The 23,623-nt window shown below is 41.3% G+C and overlaps 1 protein-coding gene across 9 annotated transcripts in view; it reads left to right on the top strand.

Moving 5' to 3' along the window:
* LOC101854720 (voltage-dependent L-type calcium channel subunit beta-1) overlaps positions 1-18,781 on the top strand; it is a 75,751-nt gene extending 56,970 nt beyond the window's left edge. For 7 of the 9 annotated variants that reach the window (XM_005099108.3, XM_013082969.2, XM_035969973.1 and 4 more), the window contains exons 6-13: positions 2,315-2,400; positions 3,943-4,076; positions 5,607-5,746; positions 5,970-6,082; positions 9,555-9,706; positions 11,907-12,002; positions 12,875-13,074; positions 14,024-18,781. In XM_005099108.3, coding sequence (XP_005099165.1) covers positions 2,315-2,400; positions 3,943-4,076; positions 5,607-5,746; positions 5,970-6,082; positions 9,555-9,706; positions 11,907-12,002; positions 12,875-13,074; positions 14,024-14,351 — 1,249 coding nt within the window. In that variant the 3' untranslated portion in view covers positions 14,352-18,781. The remainder of the gene's footprint in view (positions 1-2,314; positions 2,401-3,942; positions 4,077-5,606; positions 5,747-5,969; positions 6,083-9,554; positions 9,707-11,906; positions 12,003-12,874; positions 13,075-14,023) is intronic. The other 2 variants (XM_035969968.1, XM_035969974.1) reach the window with 1 other exon arrangement.
* Positions 18,782-23,623: the final 4,842 nt, after the last annotated feature.

The following is a 23,623-nucleotide window of genomic DNA, read 5'->3' as shown; positions in this document are numbered from 1 at the left end:
TAAACACACACACACACACACACACACACACACATACACACACACACACACACACACACAGGCACACACACAAAAAAACATGCACACATACGCAGTATGTTTGCACTCTCAAACAGTCTAACAGTCACATGCGTACTATAAATGAACAGTAATATAAACAATAATAATGTTAAGCTAAGCTAAGTGATGGAGGCATGCAGCATGGAAGCAGATGGTCAATGGTGTACAGTTTGTTTCATCTGTAATTAGGAGCTCGGCTCAAGCCAGTGTAGTATAGATCCACTAGATCAAAGCAAGTTGTGGTCATCCTGAGATAACACCCCCCTCTCCTGTGTCTATTGTCCTTTGAGTTTCAGACAGGGTGGCCGCATGTCTCTGAACTGATCCGGCTGGTGTAGCGTAGATCCACTTGATCAAAGCAAGTTGTGACTTGTGGTCATCCTGAGACACTCACACACACACACTCATGCATGCACACACACACGCACACACACACACACACCTGTGTATTGTCTTTTGAGTTTGTGACCCGGTGACCGCGCTGGTCTGAACTGGCCCAGCTGGTGCGCCCACCTTAACTTTCCCTCTTTCGCCCGTCTTTACTGGTGGTTTATGCAGCAGGCCCATGGAATGACAGCAATTTACGGGTTATAAGTCCTTGCTCGATGGGCGTAGAGTTGGACTTCCTCCACCAGAGCAGTGCTACTGACTGAATGTCTTTAGACAATTCCCAAAGGGGGGATATTAACATGTTCTTATGCACAGTAGAATTGTACATGGGATGATTTATCTGTCATGCTCATACTGTGCTGAAACAATATAGGGGGAACTACTGCTTTTTCTTTTCTCATCATTACTATCGTCATTTTTCCTTTGCTTCTTTTGTATGTTTGTCCCTCTCTTGTGAACTGATATTTCCGAGGTACCTTGAGCAGAGTTAGCCTGATTCCTTGTTTGGACTTCTCTGTTGACGTCCACCCCTTGGCGCTCGTATGACCTTATGCAGTTGTGAGCGCTGTAAAACCTTTTTTAAACTAAAGGTAGAGTTGTGTTCGTCGGTGGGAGGGACTGTTTGTTACTACTAGTCAACTACCGGACCGTCCACCCCAAGCTGGAAAAAAAAAAGACGACGCTGACAGTGAGCAGTCACCTAGGGTGTGGGGTAAAGTTCATGGGTATTGTTTTCCTGTCTCATTCCATGTGGTACAGCCATTTCCTTGTTACGTGCTGTAAACTACTGTTTTGTTTACTGGCACCATTCTGTTTGGGCTTATGGCTGGGGCTGGAGAGAGTCACCAGTTGGTCCTAACTTTTTTCTTTTACCTTTGTTATCTCAAACGTACTGTTACTTTTTTCCTTAGCGTAGATGACCATTATTGTGTCAATATGCCTTTCTGGGATTTGAACCCAAAGACAAACTTGCCCACTTTGCCAGACACACAGTCCCTTGTGGGTCGTTGGCGGGTGCTCTGGTGTGGTTTGCTTCTTCTATCCTATCAAACATCTATCGTATTCATCTTCCCTCCTTCTCTTTTGTATTTGTTACCCTCTTGTAACGAATCTAATCTTTTGCACTTATATGACCTTATTTTGTTGCAAGTGCCATAAAACACTTGCTAAAACAAAACACAGTCCCTTCATAATTTGATGTACTTTTCTTTTCGATGTAAGTTGTTGTCCTGATTTGCCTTAGTGAATGTTGTCATTAGCTAGCGGATTTGCTTTGAATTTGAACCTATCTCCAACTTGTTCTCGATTTGTACCTGCTTGTTCTTAGTGGTTGATGGGCACTCATAATGGTCTGTTCTTTCTGCCATCTTTTCACTTTTTAGTGTTACAATGCCAAAGCTTGTTCTTGGGAGAAATTCTATCATAAATATGCTGTGAGCTTTGACTTAACAAAGACAGTGTTTTCAGTCTGTATCGGTTTGTCTTGTTGTAAACTCATATCTTTGAGTGTAACCTGTTTCAGGATTTGTTCACATAATAAGTGAATGGTGATGCTTTTCCTCGAGAAAACTTTAGACTTGACATGTTGGTGGTGGGCGGGTTCTCTGGTGTGGTTTGCTCCTTCTTTCCTATCAACATCTATCGCCCTAATCACTCCTCCATCTTTTTTGTGTTTGTTACTCTCTTGTAACACCTCTAATCTCCGGCACTTATATGACCTTATTGTGTTGCAAGTGCCGAAAAACTTAAACTAAAACAAAGACTTTATATGGTTTAGGCGAGGATCTGAACAGAAACCATGTATTTTGTTTCCCCTTGCCTTCCTTTGACTGATATTGACTGACGTACCTCTTCTCTTCCACAGCAAAACAAATTCATCTTCCAATATCGACAACCTCTTGAATTCTTCTAAACCATCCAATTCAAGGGGTTCCACACCTCCCACTCCTGGTAAGACATTCATGATTGTCATTTTTGGGGGGTTAGGGAGAACTTGCTTCTTCTTTCCTATCAAACATCTATCGTCCTTATCTCCCCTTTTTCTTTTTTATGTTTGTTACTCTCATGTAACACCTCTAATCTTCTGGCGCTCATATGACCGTATGATGTTGCGAGCGCCGTAAAACCCTATACTACATACATACAAACCTCTACTAAAACTAAAACTAACAAATTTGTGTCATGATCTGATGGAATCAGGCACTCATCAATTTTTGAGCATATATATATGGAGTTTTTGGTATAATCTTAAAGCCTGTCCTTTTGCCTTGCTTTTGGTGGGAAAAAAATATCAATCTATGTTGAACAGAAATCGAAACATTTTATATCGGAAGTTTAGTAATTTCCATAGTTTGAGAGTCCTTGGAAACTGAAAATTGACATTTTTTGTGCCTTTAATCGATGTTTTTCAGTTAAGTCCACACAGAAATGTGTTCTTTAAAGGGCATGAAAGGTGTTGAGTCAAAAAACACAAATTCGAAACAAATTCCCCAACTTGCGGAAAAATGCCAGTTTCTTGGCTTTCATTATTTTGACAAGCGCCTGATTTCACCCTGCTGCCTCACAAATTTCTATTATTGTGTCAATGATACAAGCATCTTTGGTGTAATGGGTTCGATTCTTATCTGATCTGTGCAAAAGAAGTGAGTTTGATTTTTGCATGGGGGGAGTTTAATCTGATTTGAGGATCCTCCCATCTTTCTGATGTTATATTGTATATCTCTCTGTCAGGGTTATCACTGACAGCAGGGTCAAAGCTAAGCAGCCAGCCTTGTAAAGGATTGAAATAGTGTTTTATTGGGAGAGGGGAACTATTTGTAACGTTTTATTGCGAGAGGGAAATTATTTATAATCATTCGGATATTTCTATTTTGGTGAACATGGGTTTTCCAAAGGGTCTTTATTTGCAGTTCTCTAATTGTGTGAGCTGCATTTTGAGTATATTGTCCAGGTAGAGCTCCGCTAAGTAGAAAAAACATGTGCAAATATAGGCACTGAATGGGTCATAAATCGCAAAATTTTAATTCTGAAAACTAAATGTATCTTTCTTTTTTTTTTTTATGACAAGTTTTTGGGATGTGAATATCAGATGTCTCCTAAGAAACCACATTTCTGTTGCTTCTATTTTATTTTCACTACCTTTTGTGATTGCCCAGCATTCACAGCCATATAGAAGGGTTTACTGTACATACATAGCATTTCAGAACTTTTATTTTGGTAGTCATTGAGAGTGAGTGGTTGGCGGGTGCTTTGTTGTGGTTTGCTTCTTCTTTCCTATAAAAAATCTGTCGTCTTTATCTCCCCTCCTTCTTTTTTGTGTTTGTTACTCTCTTGTAACACCTCTAATCTTGGGCACTTTTATGACCTTATTGTGTTGAAAGTGCCGTAAAACTCTTACTAAAACTAAATCATTGAGATAGTTCAAATGAAGAAAGTAAATGGATTGTTGTACGAATTGTCGCTGAGCTGTTCTTTCTCTTCGTGCACAACAAGCAGGCATCGAGGAGACTCAGAATGGTGTGGACAGCAATGTGGGTGAGGACAGCGACAGTTTGGGCAACTCCAAGTCCAGCAAAGCTAGCATCACGCCGCCCGCCAAGGAGAAACGAAAGCCTTTCTTCAAGAAGGTGAGAGATCCCAGCTAGCTCTTGGCTCTCGCAGGGAAGAAATCATCGGCCGGCAACTGTTCAGATGTGCTGAGCCAAAAAGTTTGAATTTTATATATTAAAAAAACAACTGGGGTTTCTTAATGTATGGTATTGATTGCATGAGCCTCAAGAAACATTTTGTCAAAATTCAAACCCTAAATGTTGATAAAATCATCATCATCATTTTCATCATCATCATCCAGTGCCAGATCTGCGACTGACATCGGTGATCATGGTTCTCAATGCATTCCTTTGCTCGGATGCCCCACTACCCATTTGTTTAGGTTTTCTAAGTAGGTTGCTCTGGGCCTACACCTGCCTTGTTTGCCTTCAATTTTGCCATTGAGATAAAGAAAGATGTGTAATGTAGGTACAGTCGTAAAAGAGTGAAACCTTTTTTTTTCTTCTGGGTTTAGATTAGTTTAGAACAGTTGAACACCTTGCTGATGAAACGCTGTTCCTAATTCCATTATCTAGGAGGTAATAAGAGTGTTTTGAGTGAGCTTTTCCTGCTTTTTATAACTTGTTTTAAATGTATTTTTTTGGGTACATGTTTTGTCTAATTGGGTACACTGTTTTGAGGGAAATATAGTTTTAAAAATTTTGAATTATCAATCTTAATAAGTAGTTTTCCTATGTGTGCAATATTGTTAGAGGTGAGCATTGTGTCCTGAGTTGTTCACTGCCAACGTGACAGGTTCTGTCAAACATACACATGGTAGCGTATTCTTTCCTGTGAGAACATAAGCTGCCTAGAGTTCATTTTTTAAAACTTTTTAAATATATGAAATACTGTATGAATATTACTTTTTGGTGATGACTTCCAATAAGATTTAGTTGCCACATGTTAGAAATTTTGTGACAATTGTAAAAGTCATAATATCAATAATCATTTTCTTCTTCTTTTAAATCTGTGGGAAGGGTTCCCCTCTACTATCACTCATATTTTCAGTAGACCAGAAAAGCAAAATTAGGTTATGTAACTACCAAGTGGCGTGTAAAAAAATGTATATGATGTGTGTTTGAGTACCTTGTACAGAAGTACGTTCTCATGTAGGAACATAATATTCTATTTTCTAGTATTGCTCCTTACAGGCTTTCCAAAGCGTAAGAAACATTATGGACTTTCAAGACTGGAATTGCAAATAATAATGAGAGTGAAGCCCATACACATCTGTTGTATATGTGTCTTTTACCATTGTTAACTATTGAGCCTGAATTTACTGAATGCATAAAATTGTGTGGAACCTGGAGTCTCGGAAATGGATGTACAGAAAAGTGGGAAGACATGGAGTGGCATCAAGCCACTAGCATGGCCAATATCCTGATCCAGGGTGAGAAAGGCAACGATGATGATGATGATAAAATTGTGTGGGATGGGTTTGAAAGTGCGTTACTTAAACAGTGCCCATTGTCTTGACCCGCTGTGTGGATAGTCTGTCCTTGAACTGGAAAAGTTGGCAGCTATGCAAATTGTATATTTCCCTTTGTCTCGTTTCTACGTTTCAGTCTGAAAGCACCCCTCCTTATGAAGTTGTGCCTTCCATGCGCCCGGTTGTCCTGATTGGCCCATCCCTCAAAGGTTATGAGGTCACAGATATGATGCAGAAGGCTCTCTTTGACTTTCTCAAGCGCAGGTTTGAAGGCCGGTAAGTTAAACTGTTCTTTGCCAGTCTAGATGAAGAGACCCTAGAGTGGATAAGTGTTCAAGCGTAATTGTTTTTGTTTGTTTGTTTGGTTGCTTTTTGAGTTCTGGCTTAATTGATTTTACTCTTGCATTTCCTTGTTGAACCACAATATGAACTGTAAAGACTGAGATATGATTTTTTTTAAAGACCATTGATTGCTGACTTTTTTTTTCTTTTCTCCCAGAATAATAATCACTCGAGTAGCTGCTGATATCTCCCTGGCCAAGCGTTCCTTGCTCAACAATCCCAGCAAGAGAGCGATCATGGAGAGAACCAACCCACGGGCATCTGGCTTAGGTAAGACAAGAGGGGAATACATACCTTCTCTGCTGTGAGCTGACAAAACGCCTTTTTTTCCTTCACAGTAGTTTCGAGAAAAGGGTTTTTTGTCAGCATAATTATTTAGCTCTTTTTATATATCCAAGGACTCGATACCCATCCTGGGGCGGCCGTACCATATCAGCCGAAATTCAGGGTGTATATTTCAAAGTACTCTGTTTCTTACATTTACTCTTAAATTTTTACAGAAACTTCACAATTATGTTAGAAATTGAATGTAGTATCTGAAAATGTATGTGGCTAGGAATTACACCAATTGTACCATATGTAGATTGTTAGGTGTATTCCACCCTCCAACTTGACCCTGATTGCCGCACCCACGACGTCCCCTTGGACACAACAGAATTTACGACACTTGCATGAAAAAGTATTGTTCCCCCTCACAACCCAACGCCACTTCAAGATGTACTTCGTCGGTCGTGGACGTGCGTTTTTGAGACATTTTTCAAGCTTCTACACCCGTCAAAAACAGTGCTTCCACTCTTCCGTATTTTTACGGAAATCGGTACTTTCTGCCAGTTCCGTACTTGTCCCTCCATCATTATCAACTCCCTCTGTAAAAAAACCGACAGCGCAGGACTGCCGAAATTCCGTACTCGCCTTCGTGTTGTCTTGTATAAGTTACGAATATTTACGGTAATTCTCTTGGCAACAAGTTAAAGTTATAGAAACCTGCCAGATTGCGCATTTCCTACAATCGGCCATTATTCCGCTGTGTCCCATGCATTCATTATGGGTTGGTCGGCAGTACATTTTTTACCTGCAGATGGATCAAAATCTGGCGAACCGTTTGTTCCAATTTCTTCCTTTCTATCATTCACTCATTCCTTCTGTCTATCTTCGGATTGTTGCCGCGGCTGGGAAATCTGCGCGTTGATCAAGTTAATTGACTTGTGATCTTAGACAGAAAATTACTGTCAGAAAGAAACTTTTCACTGCAAATTTGTCTAGATATAGAGAAATGATCAAAGCGAAGATTCTACAACACGTGAACGCATTAAGGGCCGCGATGAAAGAAATAATATATGCTGATATGGGGGTGCCCACAACGGACAGGATCGGCTGATCGCCGGACTCGGTCGCCTCAAAAGCAAACGTGTTTGTTTTCATTTTCGGTTTCAGGCGATCGAGTCGGGCGATGGGCCCGATCCAGCTGTAGGTAAAATCAAAAATAATTCGAAGTAGTGTTCCGAGGTTGTGACAGGCGACAATCAGACGTGAAAATTGAGAAAAGAAATTGGGTATACGCTGCACAACTATATTTTGAAGGTACATCTATTTATTATTCCCAGGTTTGCCTGCTATCAATGGTGTGACGACAAATTAATTGAATTATAGTAGCAATGAAAGGGGAACCTGCTTTTAAACATTGCCAGCAATGGAAAGATATGTTGGTGAAAAATTCAAACAAGACAAAAATGTTGGTGAAAAAATAAATGTTATGGGCTGTAGGAAAGCTCTTCAAACAGGCTCCCAAATGCCATTTTCAACCCTCTAAAAGCACTAAATTTCAATTTTTTCGGGGGGTTCGCCCCCAGAACCCCCACTGGGACGCTGTCCCTGGACCCTGCTGGAGGCCTCTACAGCCCCCAGGCCCCCTGCAGAATTTTCCTTACTTTTCACCTTCGGCTAGTGGAAGCACTGCAAAAACAAAAGAAACGCTGTTCCTTGTAAAATTGAAATATTCAGACAGAGCTAGCATAGCTGCATTTGCGTATTTCTTACTTTACAAGCAGAACGAGCTGTTTGGTGTGACCGTATAGCTGTTCTGATTTTACTCGTAGCCCGGCCTAGTCTTCGTTATGAGTATACTCGTAGCCTGGATCAAAGGAGTTAAAAATAGAGTGATCCCGAAAGTTAAATTTAAATTATTTTTAAAATGATCAGTTTAACTTTGATTTTTTCACTCAAGTAAGGTTACTGATCAGACTTTCAATTTAGCAAATAAAAGGTTTTGGCGCCAAAATGAAAAAAAGGTGTTTTGTCAGCTCACAACAGTGCTGATGTCTACTCTCAAGTTTGTGGTGTGTCCCCCCACGCTCTCTCTCATTCTCTCACACACACACTCATATGTGCACACACACACACACACACACACACACACACACACACACACACACACACACACACACACACACACACACACACACTCTATTTATCATCTTCTTTGAGTATTGACTGGATTCGTCAAACATGCTTTTTAAACTTTTTTTTCTTTGAGTCAGTCATTAGGAGTGTCTCATAACCAATGTTATATGTGAACTATAGTATGTTGTTAGTCATCTGGTTGGGATTTGTGAAAGGGCTCTTGGTGCTCATATGACCTTATGCAGTTGCGAGCGCTGTAAAAACTCTACTAAAACTAAAACTGAAAGGGCTCAGTGACTCTTGTGTTTGTGCCTGCCAGTGTGCTGTTGTTTCTGTTTCAATCACTGAGTGAAGGGAGATAATTCCATTCAATACTCTCCTATTTGAGCCCTGGTAGTACTAGTTCTTTTCATCTCTTGCTCCAAAGTTCTGCATGGATGATAAAGTCTGTTTTATCATTTCATATACGGTTTAACGAAGTTTGTGCTTGTTGTAATGGTGCTCTGGTTTGCTCCTTCTTTCTTATCATACATCTATTGTCCATATCTCTTCCTTTTTTGTGTTTGTTACTCTCTTGTAACACCTCTATCTTCGCCACTTATATGGCCTTATTGTGTTCCAAGTGCCGCAAAACTCATTACTAAAACTAAACTGAGGGTTTGTTTTAAAAAAAATTTTTTTTAAGGTAATTTTTTGTTTTTGAAGAAGTAGGCAGGGGGGCTCTCGTGGCCTAGAGGTTAAGGTGTTGGCCTCTCATTCAAAAGGTCCCGGGTTCGAATATGGGTAGTGACCGAAAAATTTTCTTCTCTAAATTTGTCTCTTTTCACCTCCTTTCCTGCTTTCTAGCAATGTTCTGTCGTCTGCTTTCGTCTCCTCTTTCTGCCCCCACTCCTTCATCTCCTTTGCCCCCCTCCTCTGGGCTCCTGATTCTTTCTACAGCCTTTAACTGCTACTCCTTGGCTTCTTCTTACTGTTGTCTTTCAGCCACACCCCTGATCTTCTGGTAGGAAAGATCTACACCTAGCCTTCTTGGACAAGGGGCGAAAAATCTCTGAGGGCCCGTGTGCAAGTTGCGCACATTAAAGATCCCTTGGTGGTCTAAAATCGATAAGAGTAGGCTTCGGCCGCCACCCGGGCAAAATTCAAAATTTCCTACCAACTGAAAAAGTTGAAGGTCTCCCGCGCGCTCATATGACCGTATGCAGTTGCGAGCGCCGTAAAACACTTACAAAAACAAAAACAAACAAAAGAAGTAGGCAACAAGCCTGTTGATAACAACAGTTGTGTACATGTGAAATGAACTCTATTAATGTGAGTTTCGTTTTGTTTTTTTCTTCTCCAGCGGAGGTCCAGGCAGAGATTGAGCGTATCTTTGAGCTGGCCCGTGCCCTGCAGCTGGTGGTATTAGACTGTGATACAATCAACCATCCCTCACAGCTGGCCAAGACTTCGCTGGCTCCCATCGTGGCCTATGTGAAGATTTCCTCACCAAAGGTATAGTTGGACAATATTTGCTTTTGGACAGGGATGCAGTTTTTCCGTTATTTCGGGCATTATCCGTTAGGAGCTTTGTTTTATTGTTGAACTAACATGATGTTGTTTTGTTGCATTTATTGCTCTGTTGCATGCTGAATCTAGTCTGTGGGTGGTTGGCGGGTGCTCTGGTGTGGTTTGCTCCTTCTTTCCTATCAAACATCTATCGTCCTTATCTCCCCTTCTTCTTTTTTATGTTTGTTACTCTCCTGTAACACCTCTTTTCTTCTGGCACTCATATGACCTTATGCAGTTGCGAGCGCCGTAAAACCCTCTACTATAATATAATATATGAATCTAGTCTAGGAGGCTCTTTTGGCCTAGAGGTTAAAGTGTTCGCCTCTCTTTCAAAGGTCCTGGTCCTTTCCTGCTCTCTCACAATGTTCTGTCGTCTGATTTGTCTCCACTTTCTGCCCCCACCCCCTTTCACCTCCTTTGCCCCCTCCACTGGGCTCCTGACTCTTTCTGCAGCCTTTCTACTGCTACACCTTGGCTCGTTCTTAATGCTGTCTTTCAACCACATCCCTGATATTCTGGTAGGAAAGATCTACACATAGCCTAAGAGTAGGCTTCGGCCGCCACCGGGGCAAAATTCAAAATTTCCTACCAACTGAAAATGTGTCCTTCATGCTCATATGACCTTATGCAGTTGCGAGAGCCGTAACATAGTGTTGGGCGGTACCGCCGAAACCCAGTGTCGGTACTTTCTCGGCACTGGACCGCCAGTACTGGTACTGGGAGTGACACCAGGAGGTGACGTCACAGACTGGGTCTCGCGTCTCGCCACGATCAACGCCACCTGCATCCCCCCACACACAAAAGTCAGAATTGGAGAGGCGTACTGTGATGAAAAATACCTTTGAAGTTTGCCGCCACGCTTTATTAAACTTTGCATGCAGAATTTTAAAATTATTTATCGATGCTAAAATTACATTTTCGGAATCAGCGTATCAAAATAAGTTAAATGGCTCTCGTGGAACTTAATTTGATGCCATATTTAAATTTAAGCATACATGGTTTTTGATTGTCAGTTTTGAATCTGAAGACATGTATCAAGGTCACCCGCTGCGTTGTGCATCTGACGTCACTGCTGCTAGGCCTTGGCCTACACACTGCGCACTTCCCAGGGCCAGGTAAAAAAACGTTGGTGTCGGCTCCTTCCCAGAGCCGGTACTGGAGTCTTGGTGCCGGTACTGACACCTCCTTTGGTAGAACCGGGGGGTCTCGTACTGGGTACCGGTACCCTGTAAAACACTTACTCAAAAAAATAAAGAGTTGAACAATTATGCTGACAAAAAAACTCTTTTTCTCGGAACTGCTGTGAAGGAAAAATTTTCAGTTGTTTTTACCGAAGTCCAGTGGCATCCCTGTATGGAGTAGGACAGGTTCGTTGCTTGTACCAGTGGCTGTGGTGTAGGTGTTACGTGCTTGCTGTTGCACGCTCACCAGATGTTTCCATCTCTTTGGTTCTGTTTTATCATGGAATTTGTCAACTATATTTGGGCGTCTTTTGCCTTTGTGAAGTATGGCCTTTCAGGTACTAGAAGAAGAAAAAGCAGTTAAGAAGCACAACTTATATTATCCCTTTTCGGTGCTTTGGGTTGCCATAATTTGTTTTTCACGATGTTCACACTTTTGTAAGTATTCACATAACAAACATGTCGCACAGATTGCCACATCTACCTACAATTTTTGTTCCACACTGTTGTAAGGTCTAGAAATCAGCAGCAAATATTGTAAAAGTATAGTATATGTACTAAACTTTTACTTTACTTTTCCAATCCAGCTGCCATCTGGGTTCTAGCCCTTCGACCTGTCGATATGGCAAAGAGTTTACAAGTTTTTATCAGTTGTTTTTTCTCGTTGTATAGAATATTTCCGATATCTGGGGAGGCAGGTAGGTAGGTGCTATGCAGGTCGTTAAGTGCAGGGCAGGTAAAGAGATAGTCTGATACTGTTTCATCCTGGAGGTCACACAATGGGCAGTCAGGAGGGGTGTCCTTGCGGATCCTATTTAGGTAGGAATTCAATGGGATGACACATGTAGTGTGTTGTGTTCGAGATGCTTGGGAGTTTTTGTTTTGCTATGAAAATGTGTCCAAACCTTGTCTTGCTTTTCTAATTGTGTCCTCCCACCACCCACCCCTCGTGTGTTTTACAGGTGTTGCAGCGTTTGATAAAGTCACGGGGCAAGTCTCAGTCTCGCAACATGAATGTCCAGCTGGTGGCTGCAGACAAACTGGCACAGTGTGCACCGGTCAGTATGTGCAACTGGGGTTTTTTAATTTTTAAAAATATATATAAAAAGCAAAAAAGCAACAAAAAAAAACTGTGCTTTGTGCTTTGTTGCTTATTTCAGTTCATATTATCATAATGCAAGATTGATGGAAAAATTTAGTAATTACTTTAGTTTTGTGATCCAGCAGCCATTTGAGTTCTAGCCATTCGGCCTGTAAGATTTAAGTACAATTAAGAAGTTTTGACTTAAAGAAGACCTTTTCCAAGTGTAAATGGTTGTTCAAAATGAAAACCTAAGCAATTGTCAACTTTAGCCACAGTGTGGAGCCTTTCATTACTCTAAATGAGGACTTCAGATGGTAAAGTTAAATATTTTGCCTCCTGCTTTATTTTCCTAGTAATGTATGCAAGGGGAATTTGAGTTATCAGAGGGTTAAATGTAATAGGGTTTAGAATCAGTTAAGTGTTACAAAAAGGATCTACTGCTAAAAATGTGCATTGTGCAAAAGTGTTTTTTTTCTTTCTTTTGTTTACCTTCTGATGAGCGAGAGGTTGGAGGTTCCGCCGGTAGGTCCTATACTCTCCTTTCTCAATTGTGTTTGTCTTTCTTACTTACTGCACTGAATGACTGTTTCTGTGTCAATGTACTTCTCTTTACTCAAACTCAAAACTCAGACTGATTCAGTGGTTGGAGGGTGCCCTGGTGTGGTTTGCTCCTTCTTACCTATCAAACATCTGTCGTCCTTATCTTTCCTTCTTTTTTTTGTGTTTGTTAATCCCTTGTAACATCTCTAATCTTCGGCACTTATTTGACCTTATTGTGTAGCAAGTGCTGCCATAAAACACTTACGAAAATGAAACTCAAACTTGAATGTTGTACTACACCACCAGGAAATGTTTGATGTGATCTTGGATGAGAATCAGCTGGAAGACGCGTGTGAGCACCTGGCCGAGTTCCTGGAGGCCTACTGGCGGGCCACGCATCCCCCCAACATGATGCCTCCCTCGCCCCACGCTCAGCACAGGCCGGGAGGCTCCGGCATGGCCCTCAACCGCCACAACACACTGCCCGCCGGACACATGTCACACAGGTGAGTTGGGGGCGACCATTAATAATAATAGATAACATTTGTATAGCGCAAATCCCCGCTCAACAGCAAGCTCTGTGCGCTTCACGATTTATGCTATTACCCCAGCAGACCTGTGAGCATTCTGAAACAACCTCAACTTCCAAGGAAGCATACATGCAAGCAACCATTTATAGGCGCTAAAACACCAATATACTGACAACATCTTTCGCTGTCTATGGCCGGGTACCCTTTCCCACCTGGGTGAAGTGAGGAAATTTTGTGTAAAGTGCCTTTCCCAAGGACCTGCGACTCGAACCCCCGAAATGGCAACCTCACGATTACGAGTTCGGCAACCTAACTACGAGGCCACTGACTCCACATTCACACATATTCATGTCCATCTGCTCGTGCCGTGCATGTTGCTCGGGTGACTTATGGGACAATAAGCTTAATCCTCCATCAGTTTTACATCTTGGCAGGTTCACATATTTCTGATCTGCTCCCTGGCTGCTTATGGTTTTATTGTGCCTTTTTACTGTTAATTAGAATATACTTCTCAGACAATCTGTAAAAGGTGAAGTAAGTCATTAAAGCACAGACTGGAAAGCCTGTTGTTGTAAGGAGTGGAAATGGTGGTGGGTGAATGTAGGCTGTACAAATACCAGCTTTCTAGAAACAAAAACTTTCAAGTCGGTGCATTCATGTGTCATATTTTTAAGTGTGTTTGTGACGTTGCTCTGGCATATATCATGTCTGCATATATTTGTGTGTCATTTATAGCTCCTAGCCCCTACATTTTTGCTTTCCTCTTTTTCTTTTTGTCAATCTTGTTATTCCCAGTAGTATAAGATGGGCTTCTCTGTGACTTGTGCTGTAGCACTAATTATTTTATCCTCTAGTTGTTAATTTTCTGAAAATATAAAACTTAAACTAACATAAAAATGTGTCTCCCTGCTTCCCCTCTGTGCAGCCGCTCAGGCAGTTTGGAGCGCGTCCACTCCCCGGACAGTGACCGTCACCACCAAGCGCGGGAGCACCACCACTCCTCGCACCACCACCACCACCACCACCACCACGACCGGCAGGCGGGAGGCGGCGGGGGCCGTCACCACGACGACGACGATGACTACGACAGCGACCGTCAGCGCGGGGGTGGCGGGGAGCACCGGTCGGGGGACAGTGACCACCACCACTCCTCCCACCACCACCACCACCCCCACCACCACGCCTCCCCGCGGGGAGGTGGGGGATCCTCCTCCTCCAAATACCCTGTCCGCCACGGCAGTATAGACATATAGCACCACCAGCGAGGGATACATTATGCCACTCGCGTCACGTGACAGCGTACACCCCACTCCACCCTTCTGCTCCGAGTTACGGGGGGGGGGAGGGGGAGATACAAACAAAGACCCCTTCCTGTCACATTTTAGTGTGTAACCTGCCATTTGTGATGAGGGGGGTAGTACAACTGGGTTGCCTGTGACCGCCTGCAGTCTCCCCCCTCCCCCCCTCTCCCCCTTTAAATGATGCCTCCTTTCCTCTAGTGCCGGCCTGAACCTAATATTTCCCCACGTGTCTTCTCTCCCTGAATTCATGGAGAGAACTTTGCACATGTGAGCAGCACTGGACCCCCGCAGCTCAACGTGAATCAAAGAGGGAAGGAAGAATCCTACATATATTTGATTCAGATTCTTCAATTTTGTTTATGGTGGTCTTTAATTATTATTTTTTTGTTTTAATAATGGACTGCAACAGAGGGAGTCAGAGCCGAATAAATGTGCGTTTCTGGAGGAAGCCGTGGAAAGGACAACAGCTCTGACTGACAATTGGGGGGCTCTTGGAAAGGGCAAGAAGAAGCAACGTACACAAGTTATTTCCTACTGGATTATTGTTGACACCCAGCATGTCGTCGTTGCATATTTCAAGGTTTTCAGATTGATTTATTCCAAAGTGGATGGGGTATTTTTTTTCGGGGGTGGGGCTTTTTTTGTGTGAATGTGCTCTTGCACCTGGGAATCCACTTTGCCCCCCCTCCCTCGTCTTTTTCTTTTTTTTCTTTTCTGCCTCTTTCGTATTTATACAACTTGAGCTTTTGAAAGCGAATGTGCTGCTTTTGATCAAAATGGCGATTTCTTATGTGAAGGAATGGATCACTGTTACAATCCCAGGAGATTTGATATGCATTATTGCGCCTTACATTTGCCAGCACTGCAGACTCGTCATTTCACCGTCAGAAAGAGTTCTGGAGGCTGTTTCTTTGTTTGTGCGTGTAACTCGGTGTATAAGCATGTGTTTGTTGTATTGCAGGATATAAAACCCCGTTGAGATGTCTTGCTTTGGCATGCAATGTAAATGTATGTGAGTGTGTGTGTGTTTGTCAGAGCAGCAAGATGTACAGCCCATATGAAGTATCATGTCTTGTGAATCTGGTTCTCGTGAAGCTATGGGGGAGTAATTTGTTGTGATTATTGCCAGGTTGTGGGTGGTTTTCTTATGAGGGTTGTTTCTTTTTAGGTAGGGGGGGGGGGATACTTGCTTGGATGGAGAACCAAAAATCTGGTCAACATTTCTAGTCAGTGTTGTCATTTTGTATTGCTTTCTGCAAGGTTTTGAGTTGAGATTTTTTTTTTCTTCTCCTAATGGACCTTTTGCTCTTTCTGATGGTCTTTTTGGCCGATTCATGACAATATATATATACATACTCTGCTGTGGAAAGATCAGATCTGATTTTGTGAATGAATCTCACAATCTCTACCATGGAGTGGGAGAATCTGATCTGTTTAATGAATCTCCCTGCTCACGAGTAATGTTGAAGTCTCCTGAGTACAAGTATGCGTGTGTCTTTTGGTCTTTGGAAACTGTCATAGCAGGGTTTTTTTTATATTCAGGTGTATTCTGTAAACGTATAGCTTTAGCTTTTCCCTATGCCATTACATCAGAGGTGCAAAAACGTATGATCTTCCCAATAGCACTATTTTTAAAATTTAAGGTTGGTCTTTTCCTGCCAAGGTGTGAAGCAGTTAAAGAGGAATGATATAAAGAACACAGGAAAGAAAGTTATGCTATAAATCATATTTTTTGTGACGGGTGTTGGAAAGAAAAGCATCAGACATTCTTCAAATGTTTTAACTTATTTAAGTTATAAGATGATGTTGTTCCCGGGCCTCCTAAATGAACTAAATTATTTTCAATGACGGAAGCTAAACATTTCCACTATATAAATAGTAAGCAGATGGACTTGTACTGTTCTTTTTGGCTTCACTTTCATGTGACACATACCTTAATAATTTTCAAAGTTGGCCATGTACAAGTTGTGTAACTTGTTTAATGTTCAGGCACACTTTAACCCCTCCTCATATGTATATGTATCTGAAAAATCGTGTGTAAGATTTCAGTATTGGGGTATAATACCCCAGAGAACAGACATCCAGACTACTTCTGTATTGGGGTATAGTGCCCCAGAGAAGAGACATCCAGATGTGAGCCCTCGTCCTGCCAGACCTGTTTGTTCATTTCTCTACTGTGCAATATTCAGCAGCTTGCTGCTTTGTTTTGTTTGGGCAACCTTCAGTACTAATGTTCCCATATATAAACACATCGAGTGCAATATTATTGATTTTCCAAGTGGTGCATTTTATGCTTGATCTGTAGGCTGTCTTTTGTTGTGTTCGCCATTGTCGTTTGGCTGAATTTGAGATTGTATTCACAGCAAGTAGTCTCAGCACTGATCTCTTGGTCCCTACCTTCAGTGATATATTATATTTATTTTGACCATGTTTTACAGATATTTAGCTTGTTTGGCTAATAATAGTGTGAGGAGTTATCCCGTGCCCTCATACTCATCTGATATTTTGATTTAGAAGTACAAAGAGTGTGCTTGTCTCAGGTAGTGTTTTTTTCTTCAGTAATCCACAGGCATGTTGTGTACATTTCCCCCCGCTCACAAGTAATGCGGGCATTACTTGTTCTATTTTGCGTGCCCCCTAGTCAGCTCCCTTTGAGTTTTGTTTTTGTTGTGTACATTTTGGTTTTGAGTGATAAAGAGTTTCTGTATTTGATTTTGTTGTTCCCTGAGTATGATCTTTTCTTTTGCGTTGTGATTTTTTTGTTGTTGGTGCCAGCTACTTTTCCTTTTTAGCGGAGATGTTAGCTTGAAGGGTCACTGATATCCTGGCTTTTACTCATTAGTTTCTTTCCAAGGAGAGCGTTGTTGTTTTTTTGTAGACGATTTTCTCTTTACAAGACAATCCTGTCTAGTCATAATCAACTCCCTGTTTAACGGCATTGTCAAGTGAAGCCAGTCTACCAAAGCCGAAGGATTGGTTTTCCTCTGGTAAATGTTAATGACGAAAGTAATGTACTAAGATTTTGGATATTCAGAATCTGTTTATTTATCAGTATAACGCTCCCACTTTTTTGTCACAGTAGGTGTAGAATATTGGTCAAGTGTTGCTAAGGTTTTTACATTTCCCATTGACCTTTGAATTTTCCTTTGCTGTCGGTTCATTACACTGTCGGTTGTCTAGTGCTGAGACTTTTTCTGTTCTAGTCAGCTGGATTGTCATTTATTTTCCTTATTTTTAATGTGGCATTTTGAAAGTAAATTCCACCACCATCTTGTATGGGCTCATTGACCTGTGTGCCACAGTGCTGGCCCCTCAGTCCCCTCCTCTTCAAGCGGTCATCGCCTTCTCCCCTTGCTTCCCTCTTGCTCTTTGTAGGTCCACAAACATCTGAGGTAAAACATGTGTTTTTTTGTGAGAGTACAAGGGTGACTGTTTCATATCTGCTCCATCTTTTATATGTGGCCTTCCCAAACACTTTTTATTATATTGTAGGATTTTTGTTGTAACTTTACCTTTCAGGAACTCTTTCTTTTCTAAATTTAAGAGGACTTTGTAGATTGAAGAGATGGGTGGATATGAACATAATTCTATTTTCAAGTATTTAGAAGAGATTTTTTTTAGACTGTCTGCTTCCACAAGATTAGAATCTATGGGTTTGAACATTTTTATTTTTTCCTAACATCTCATCAACGAGTGTCAAAAGTTATTTCAGGTTTGTAGTTGAAAAGGTTTATTTTTCAAATGAATAGCAGGGAATGTTTCTGTAAGTTATAGCTCTGATGTCTTTACAACTTGCCTGGGAACCTCCAGTTTTCTTGCATTGTGGAGGGAAAAAACTGTAATGGTTCTTCAACATGCTGCACCTCACTGTCCATACCCGTTTTGAGTATGTGGTGTTCCCAGTTAAATTTAACGAACTATTTGGAGGTTACACTTTTAAGGTGTTGCTAAAGCGCAGAAATGTAACTGACTCTCAAGCGCAGAAGTAAATATTATATAGTCAAACTGTTGGGTTTTTTGGTTGTTGTTGTTTTGTTTTTTTTATTCATTTTTGAAGCTCATAGATCTTTTGTACCTGGATGAGTGCAAGAATAAGATCTCTGGGAATTGTCATGTTAGACCAGATGCTCATTTACTGATACTTTTCTGTACATACACATTGGAAGGGAGTAGGACTGACTGCCATTTGATTTTCTGGCGCCAAGTTTTAATTTGCTCTGAAGTGTATTCTTTGCTTTATATGAAACGGGTAATATGTCATAGCTCAGCTTAAGCTTAAGACGACTGTTGCTTTTCCTGAGGGGGACGGGGGGAGGAAGATGATGGTAGGTGAGAGTAGATTTGAAAAGGAAATGTGGAAACTGGTGAAGGAAAAAAATAAATACAGGGTCCAGAAGTGATGTCAGAGTTTGACAAGAGAGTCGGTTTGAGAAGACTGTACACCTGCCTCCATGATACCTGCCTCAATCTTCATTGCTGTTATAAATAAGTATATGGCAGAGGTTGTACCCGAATGGTGACACGTTAGAGACTCTCAGGCTCCTCTGCCATAAGCTGACAAACCGCCTTTTTAAAATAAAAATTGGCACCAAAATTTATTATTTGCGAAATCGAAAGCCTGATCAGTTACCTTGCCTGTGTGAGAAAATCAAAATGAAACTAACTAGTTTTTGAATAAATTAGAATTCAAATTTCGGAATCACTCTATTTTTAAATAGTTACGCTGACACCCCCTCCCCCCTTTTTTTTCCTCGATACTGCTGTGAAAAAAAATAAAAAAGGCGTTTCGTCAGCTTACGGCAGTCCTGTAGTCTTTGTTATGGATGGAGCACCATGTTGTTTTGGTTTGCCGAGAGTTGCCCTGTGTAGCCAGATTCCCCACCCTCCACCCACTCACACACTCACCTCTGTGCTGGTTTTTACCCACATGTCGGATTTAGAAAGATGGTGGCTTTTCCCTCCACGCTCGCACACCCCAACCGCCACACCCCCTCAATTAAATATATCTGTTTCGGGCACAAGTTGTTATACTGGGAAGTCACAGTCAGATTCCGGTATGATTTGAAGAAATGAAAAAAGCAGAAAAATCCACAGTGATGTCTGGCGATCCATAGAAAATCAACAGTTGTTATGGGTGAATGTTGGTAAATGCAGTTGTCAGCTGATAGAACCCTGTTGGCTGCACTCATTGGTGACAGGCTTTAGGCCGTTTCGAAGTGGTCTACCCTTCATTTCAGCATTTTTCACTGTCTGCCGAAAGTGTGTTCTTTGTACCTTGTTTGAACTGGACCCGGACCCCCCTCTCCTTTCCTCAGTGTGTCTGCCGTCCCTTCTCTTCCTGATTTGTAGGTTGGGGAGGAGGGTCTCTTAATTTGTTTTTCTTTTTTCTCTCTTCTTTTTGGGTAAGCGGAGGGTGTCCTGGGGCTGTGTTTTTGTTCCTAAGTGACCAGTTCTGAGAGCTGTATCAGCATCAACTTTTTCATGTGCAATGTTTTGACATATTAGTCATTCTCGTTCGATCATGTGATTTATTTAATATATTTTCCCTGTCAAATATATATAATATTATACATATAAAATGTACATGAATTTAACAGTGTCAATGTACAGAATAATATCTGTTTTGTATACCATACATCTCTTTCAGTTCAATCACTTTTTTATTACTACTGGCTTTTAGAATGTTTATTTCTCTTTCTTTTTTTCTTTTTTTTAAACACAATTATTATTGTCTTTTTCCCCCCCGAATATCCTTTATACGGCTACCGTTAAAATAATTATTGTTTTAATTAGAACAAAATTGTTTCCTCTGTGTCTCTCTCTTTCTGTCTGTCTGTTTCACTCTTTTTCTTCTCTCCCTCTCCCACGCTCTTGTTTGTCCCTGAATGTTTTATGAGCATGCTTAGACCTGGTTGAATTGGATTTGGTAATTTATTTACTTGTGTATATATATATATAGAGTTCCACCCGATCTGACAACCCTGGGTGAGTGTGTGCATTTGCCTGTGTGTATTTTGTGTTTGTGTGTGTGTTTCCGCTTTTGTAGGACTTTCAATTTAAGCTAGTGTTTTGAGTGCTAATGAAAGTTTAAGAGATGTATGGAACTGTCAGTCTGCCTGTGGGTATGCTGTGTATGTGTGTGTGTGTGTGTGTCTGTGTCTGTGTTTGTGCATATATTTGTGTGTGGTATAAGGGGTCATTGAAAGATCCCTGCACACATTTTCTAGTCAATATGGTGGTGCACATATATGTGTCCCGACATTGTGGAATCAGGCGCTCGTCAATGTTTTGGGCAGATTGGGTTATTAGTATTATCTTAAAGCCTGTTTATTTGCCTTCCTTTTGGTGAAAAAAATATCCATTTTGAATTGAAGTCTAAATATTTACGACTGAAAGAGGCCAGGGTCGCCTGGTTTCAGAGGTAAAATTAGCAAGAAAAATGGCCGCCAAAGTTTGGTAGCTTCTTTAGCCTGAGAGTTCTTGGACATTGAAATTTAATTTTTTTGTGCCTTTAAACAATGTTTTGCAGTAAAATCCACACGAAATGTTTCTTTAAATGGACATAAAAGATGTTGAGCCAAAAGAAGGAAATTAGTGAAATATTGACCACAGGCCCAAAAAATGCCAGTTTCTTTGATGTCATTATTTTGACAAGCGCCTGATTTCACCACCATGCCTCACATATACACACTGAAGCACAAGCAGAGTCATAGATGCACAACAAGCGAGAGCTGCCAGTTTGCCTCTAGATGTTGGTCACTCTTTCCCAGAATTCGTGTTTTGGTTGTGATGTGCTGGCCCTCGTACCTTCAACCCTTCTTCTACTTCGACTTTTCTTCACGCCGACCCCACCCCCTCTCCTCCCTCAGTCAGTCCAGCCAGCCTGATTTCATTCTTCTTTCCCTGTGGTTTTTGCCATTCCTCTTCTATAAGATAAGATAAGGTACATCTTTATTGTCCAGATCCTGGCACATTGGTTTGGTGTTTCACCGCATACACGATTTTTTAAAGGGTATTTTAGTTTATTCCAACCACTTTTGCTTTCGTTTTATTAATTCCAGCAGTGCTCTGACGTCTTGCATCTTTGTCTTCTTTGTTGTGTTGCCCACAAATCACAATTTTTGTGGTCTAGTGGGTTTTTTTTTCATCAGAGAAACAGTTTAACTTGCCTCCTGATTGGATTAAAGGGGCTGTTATCACCACTGGTAGTCAGATTGTCCTTATTAGCAAATAGGTTGAGTGGCTAGGATGTATTCTCTTCTATGAGTCGTCTATAGCTTCTATAGTTGTGCCTTCTTTGATGCCTAGGTTGTCACTATCTTGAGGTGTTTTTCTCTCTTTGTTACTCAGTTGTCTCAAAGTTGTATGCAGTTGTGAGTGCCGTAAAACCTTACTGAAACCAACAACAAAGAAAACAAAATCTCAAAGCTTCGGCTGCATTTTTTGTTCTGTTCTTTTTTCTTCTTTGAAGATAGGTAGGCAAAGGTCAGTCTTCCCATTTCATCATTCTGTTGGGAAGAGGCTTTTATTACTGGCAATTTGCCTCTCCTGTTTCATAGGTGCCCCATGTTGGCCTGACGTCATGTCACATAGTCCTAGAAGGCCGGAGTATCCCTTACACTCTTTTGTATTTACAGCCGTGTTGTGCTTGTTGCTGCCTCTACTAAGTCGCTCATCTCAAGTTGGTTTGTTTCCCTCTGGTTACTTGTGGCGTACCCTTTTCCGTGTGCTCCTCCTTTCCAAGTCTTGCATTTTTTGTTACCACTTTCTTTGTTTTGTTCTTCTTTTTCGGATAGTTGATCAGCAAGTGAAAAGTAAAACTGGACAAAAACGTTTTGGACATAGAGATGTCGGTTTCCCAGATAAATCTGGAATTATCCAGATTATATCACTTTTTATAGAAAAGCAGTCCTGATGCAGGATGAATACGGCAATATCTGTACACTTTGGGTCACTGCATTGTTGCACTTCCATAGAGTCTGAAAAGTTTGTGGGTTTTTTTTCATTATTAGTTGGCACCTCTGTTGACAGTGTTTTGTTCCTTAATTCTGTTATTATTTTGTTGGGGGGAGGGGGGGGGGGGGATCCAATATCAAAATATACTTTACTACGTGGCAGAATGACTCACAAAGATGGTAATCTAGGGGCCAAAGAGGGGGGGGGGGTGCAAATGTATTGGTATGCCTGATTTTCTTATCTGGGAGTTATGCCTTCACCTTCCATTTGTTGGAGCTGTTTTCTTGTCCAGGATTCAGATATTTTTGGTCTCTTACAAGGCATGTGCACACTGCCATGAAGGAGAATGTCAACTATTCAACCTAAAGAAAAAAACAGGATGTAGGATTGCAAATGAATGTTAGCGTTCCCCTTTTTTGTTCTAACTTTTAAAAATGTTTTTGCTTTTGGGTAGAATATTGATGCTTCAAAAATGAAATAATTCACATGATTTTTCTTTGCGTTTACCACAAGTGTATTTAGAGGTTACCTCCTTTCTATTTGAGCAAGTCGTCCTCCCACAACAATATTTTCTGTGACTTCCCTTTTATACTTTTTTCTTGTATCAATGCCTGGTTCTCCATAGTCCCATCCTGCTAGGCGTCTTGCTGTAAAGAGGTCTTGCATCCATGTTAATTTGCTCAAGTTGAGTTTGTTAGAAAATTGCCATTTTTTTTGTCTTGTGTGCTCGATTTTGTAATTCACTTGTTACCAAAAACAGCAGATCTAAGTCGTACTACCTATTCATGCTGTGTCCTTAGTAGCGTCGGAGAGAGGGAATGGAAAGGGCGCAATGGATTCTATAGAGTCTGACACAAACAGTTGGAGTTCTTTGGTTGGAGTTTGAATTATACCTGTTGTGCTGGTAGAATGCTGTGTGGCTATCATGTCTTCTTCTCTACTACTGCAGTGGTAAATATATTATCAGCTCTACATTTCAAGACATCAGTTATATGATTAGGCTTTGTTCTTTGTTCTGTTGTGATTCACACACACTTTAGTTTCATTTCTCTTGGGGCTGAACCACCTTGATGTCATCCGGTAGACTGGTCTTCAAGCCACCAACACTAAGTGGAACACCAAGTGGAATGACATACAGCCTTTGATTGGTGTGGTCTGTCTGTCTGTTCAGAATGACCCACCACCACCTCCCCCAATGATGCCCACCCCATCTCTTGTCTTCCACCTCAAGACTCCTCTCCTCCCCCCCTATGGTTCTTTCCTCTCAG

This window comes from Aplysia californica, unplaced genomic scaffold (assembly GCF_000002075.1).
Source record: "Aplysia californica isolate F4 #8 unplaced genomic scaffold, AplCal3.0 scaffold00202, whole genome shotgun sequence".
NCBI lineage: Eukaryota > Metazoa > Mollusca > Gastropoda > Aplysiida > Aplysiidae > Aplysia > Aplysia californica.
Note: the sequence above shows the minus strand (reverse complement) of the source record. Positions and strands in the feature narration are given on the sequence as shown.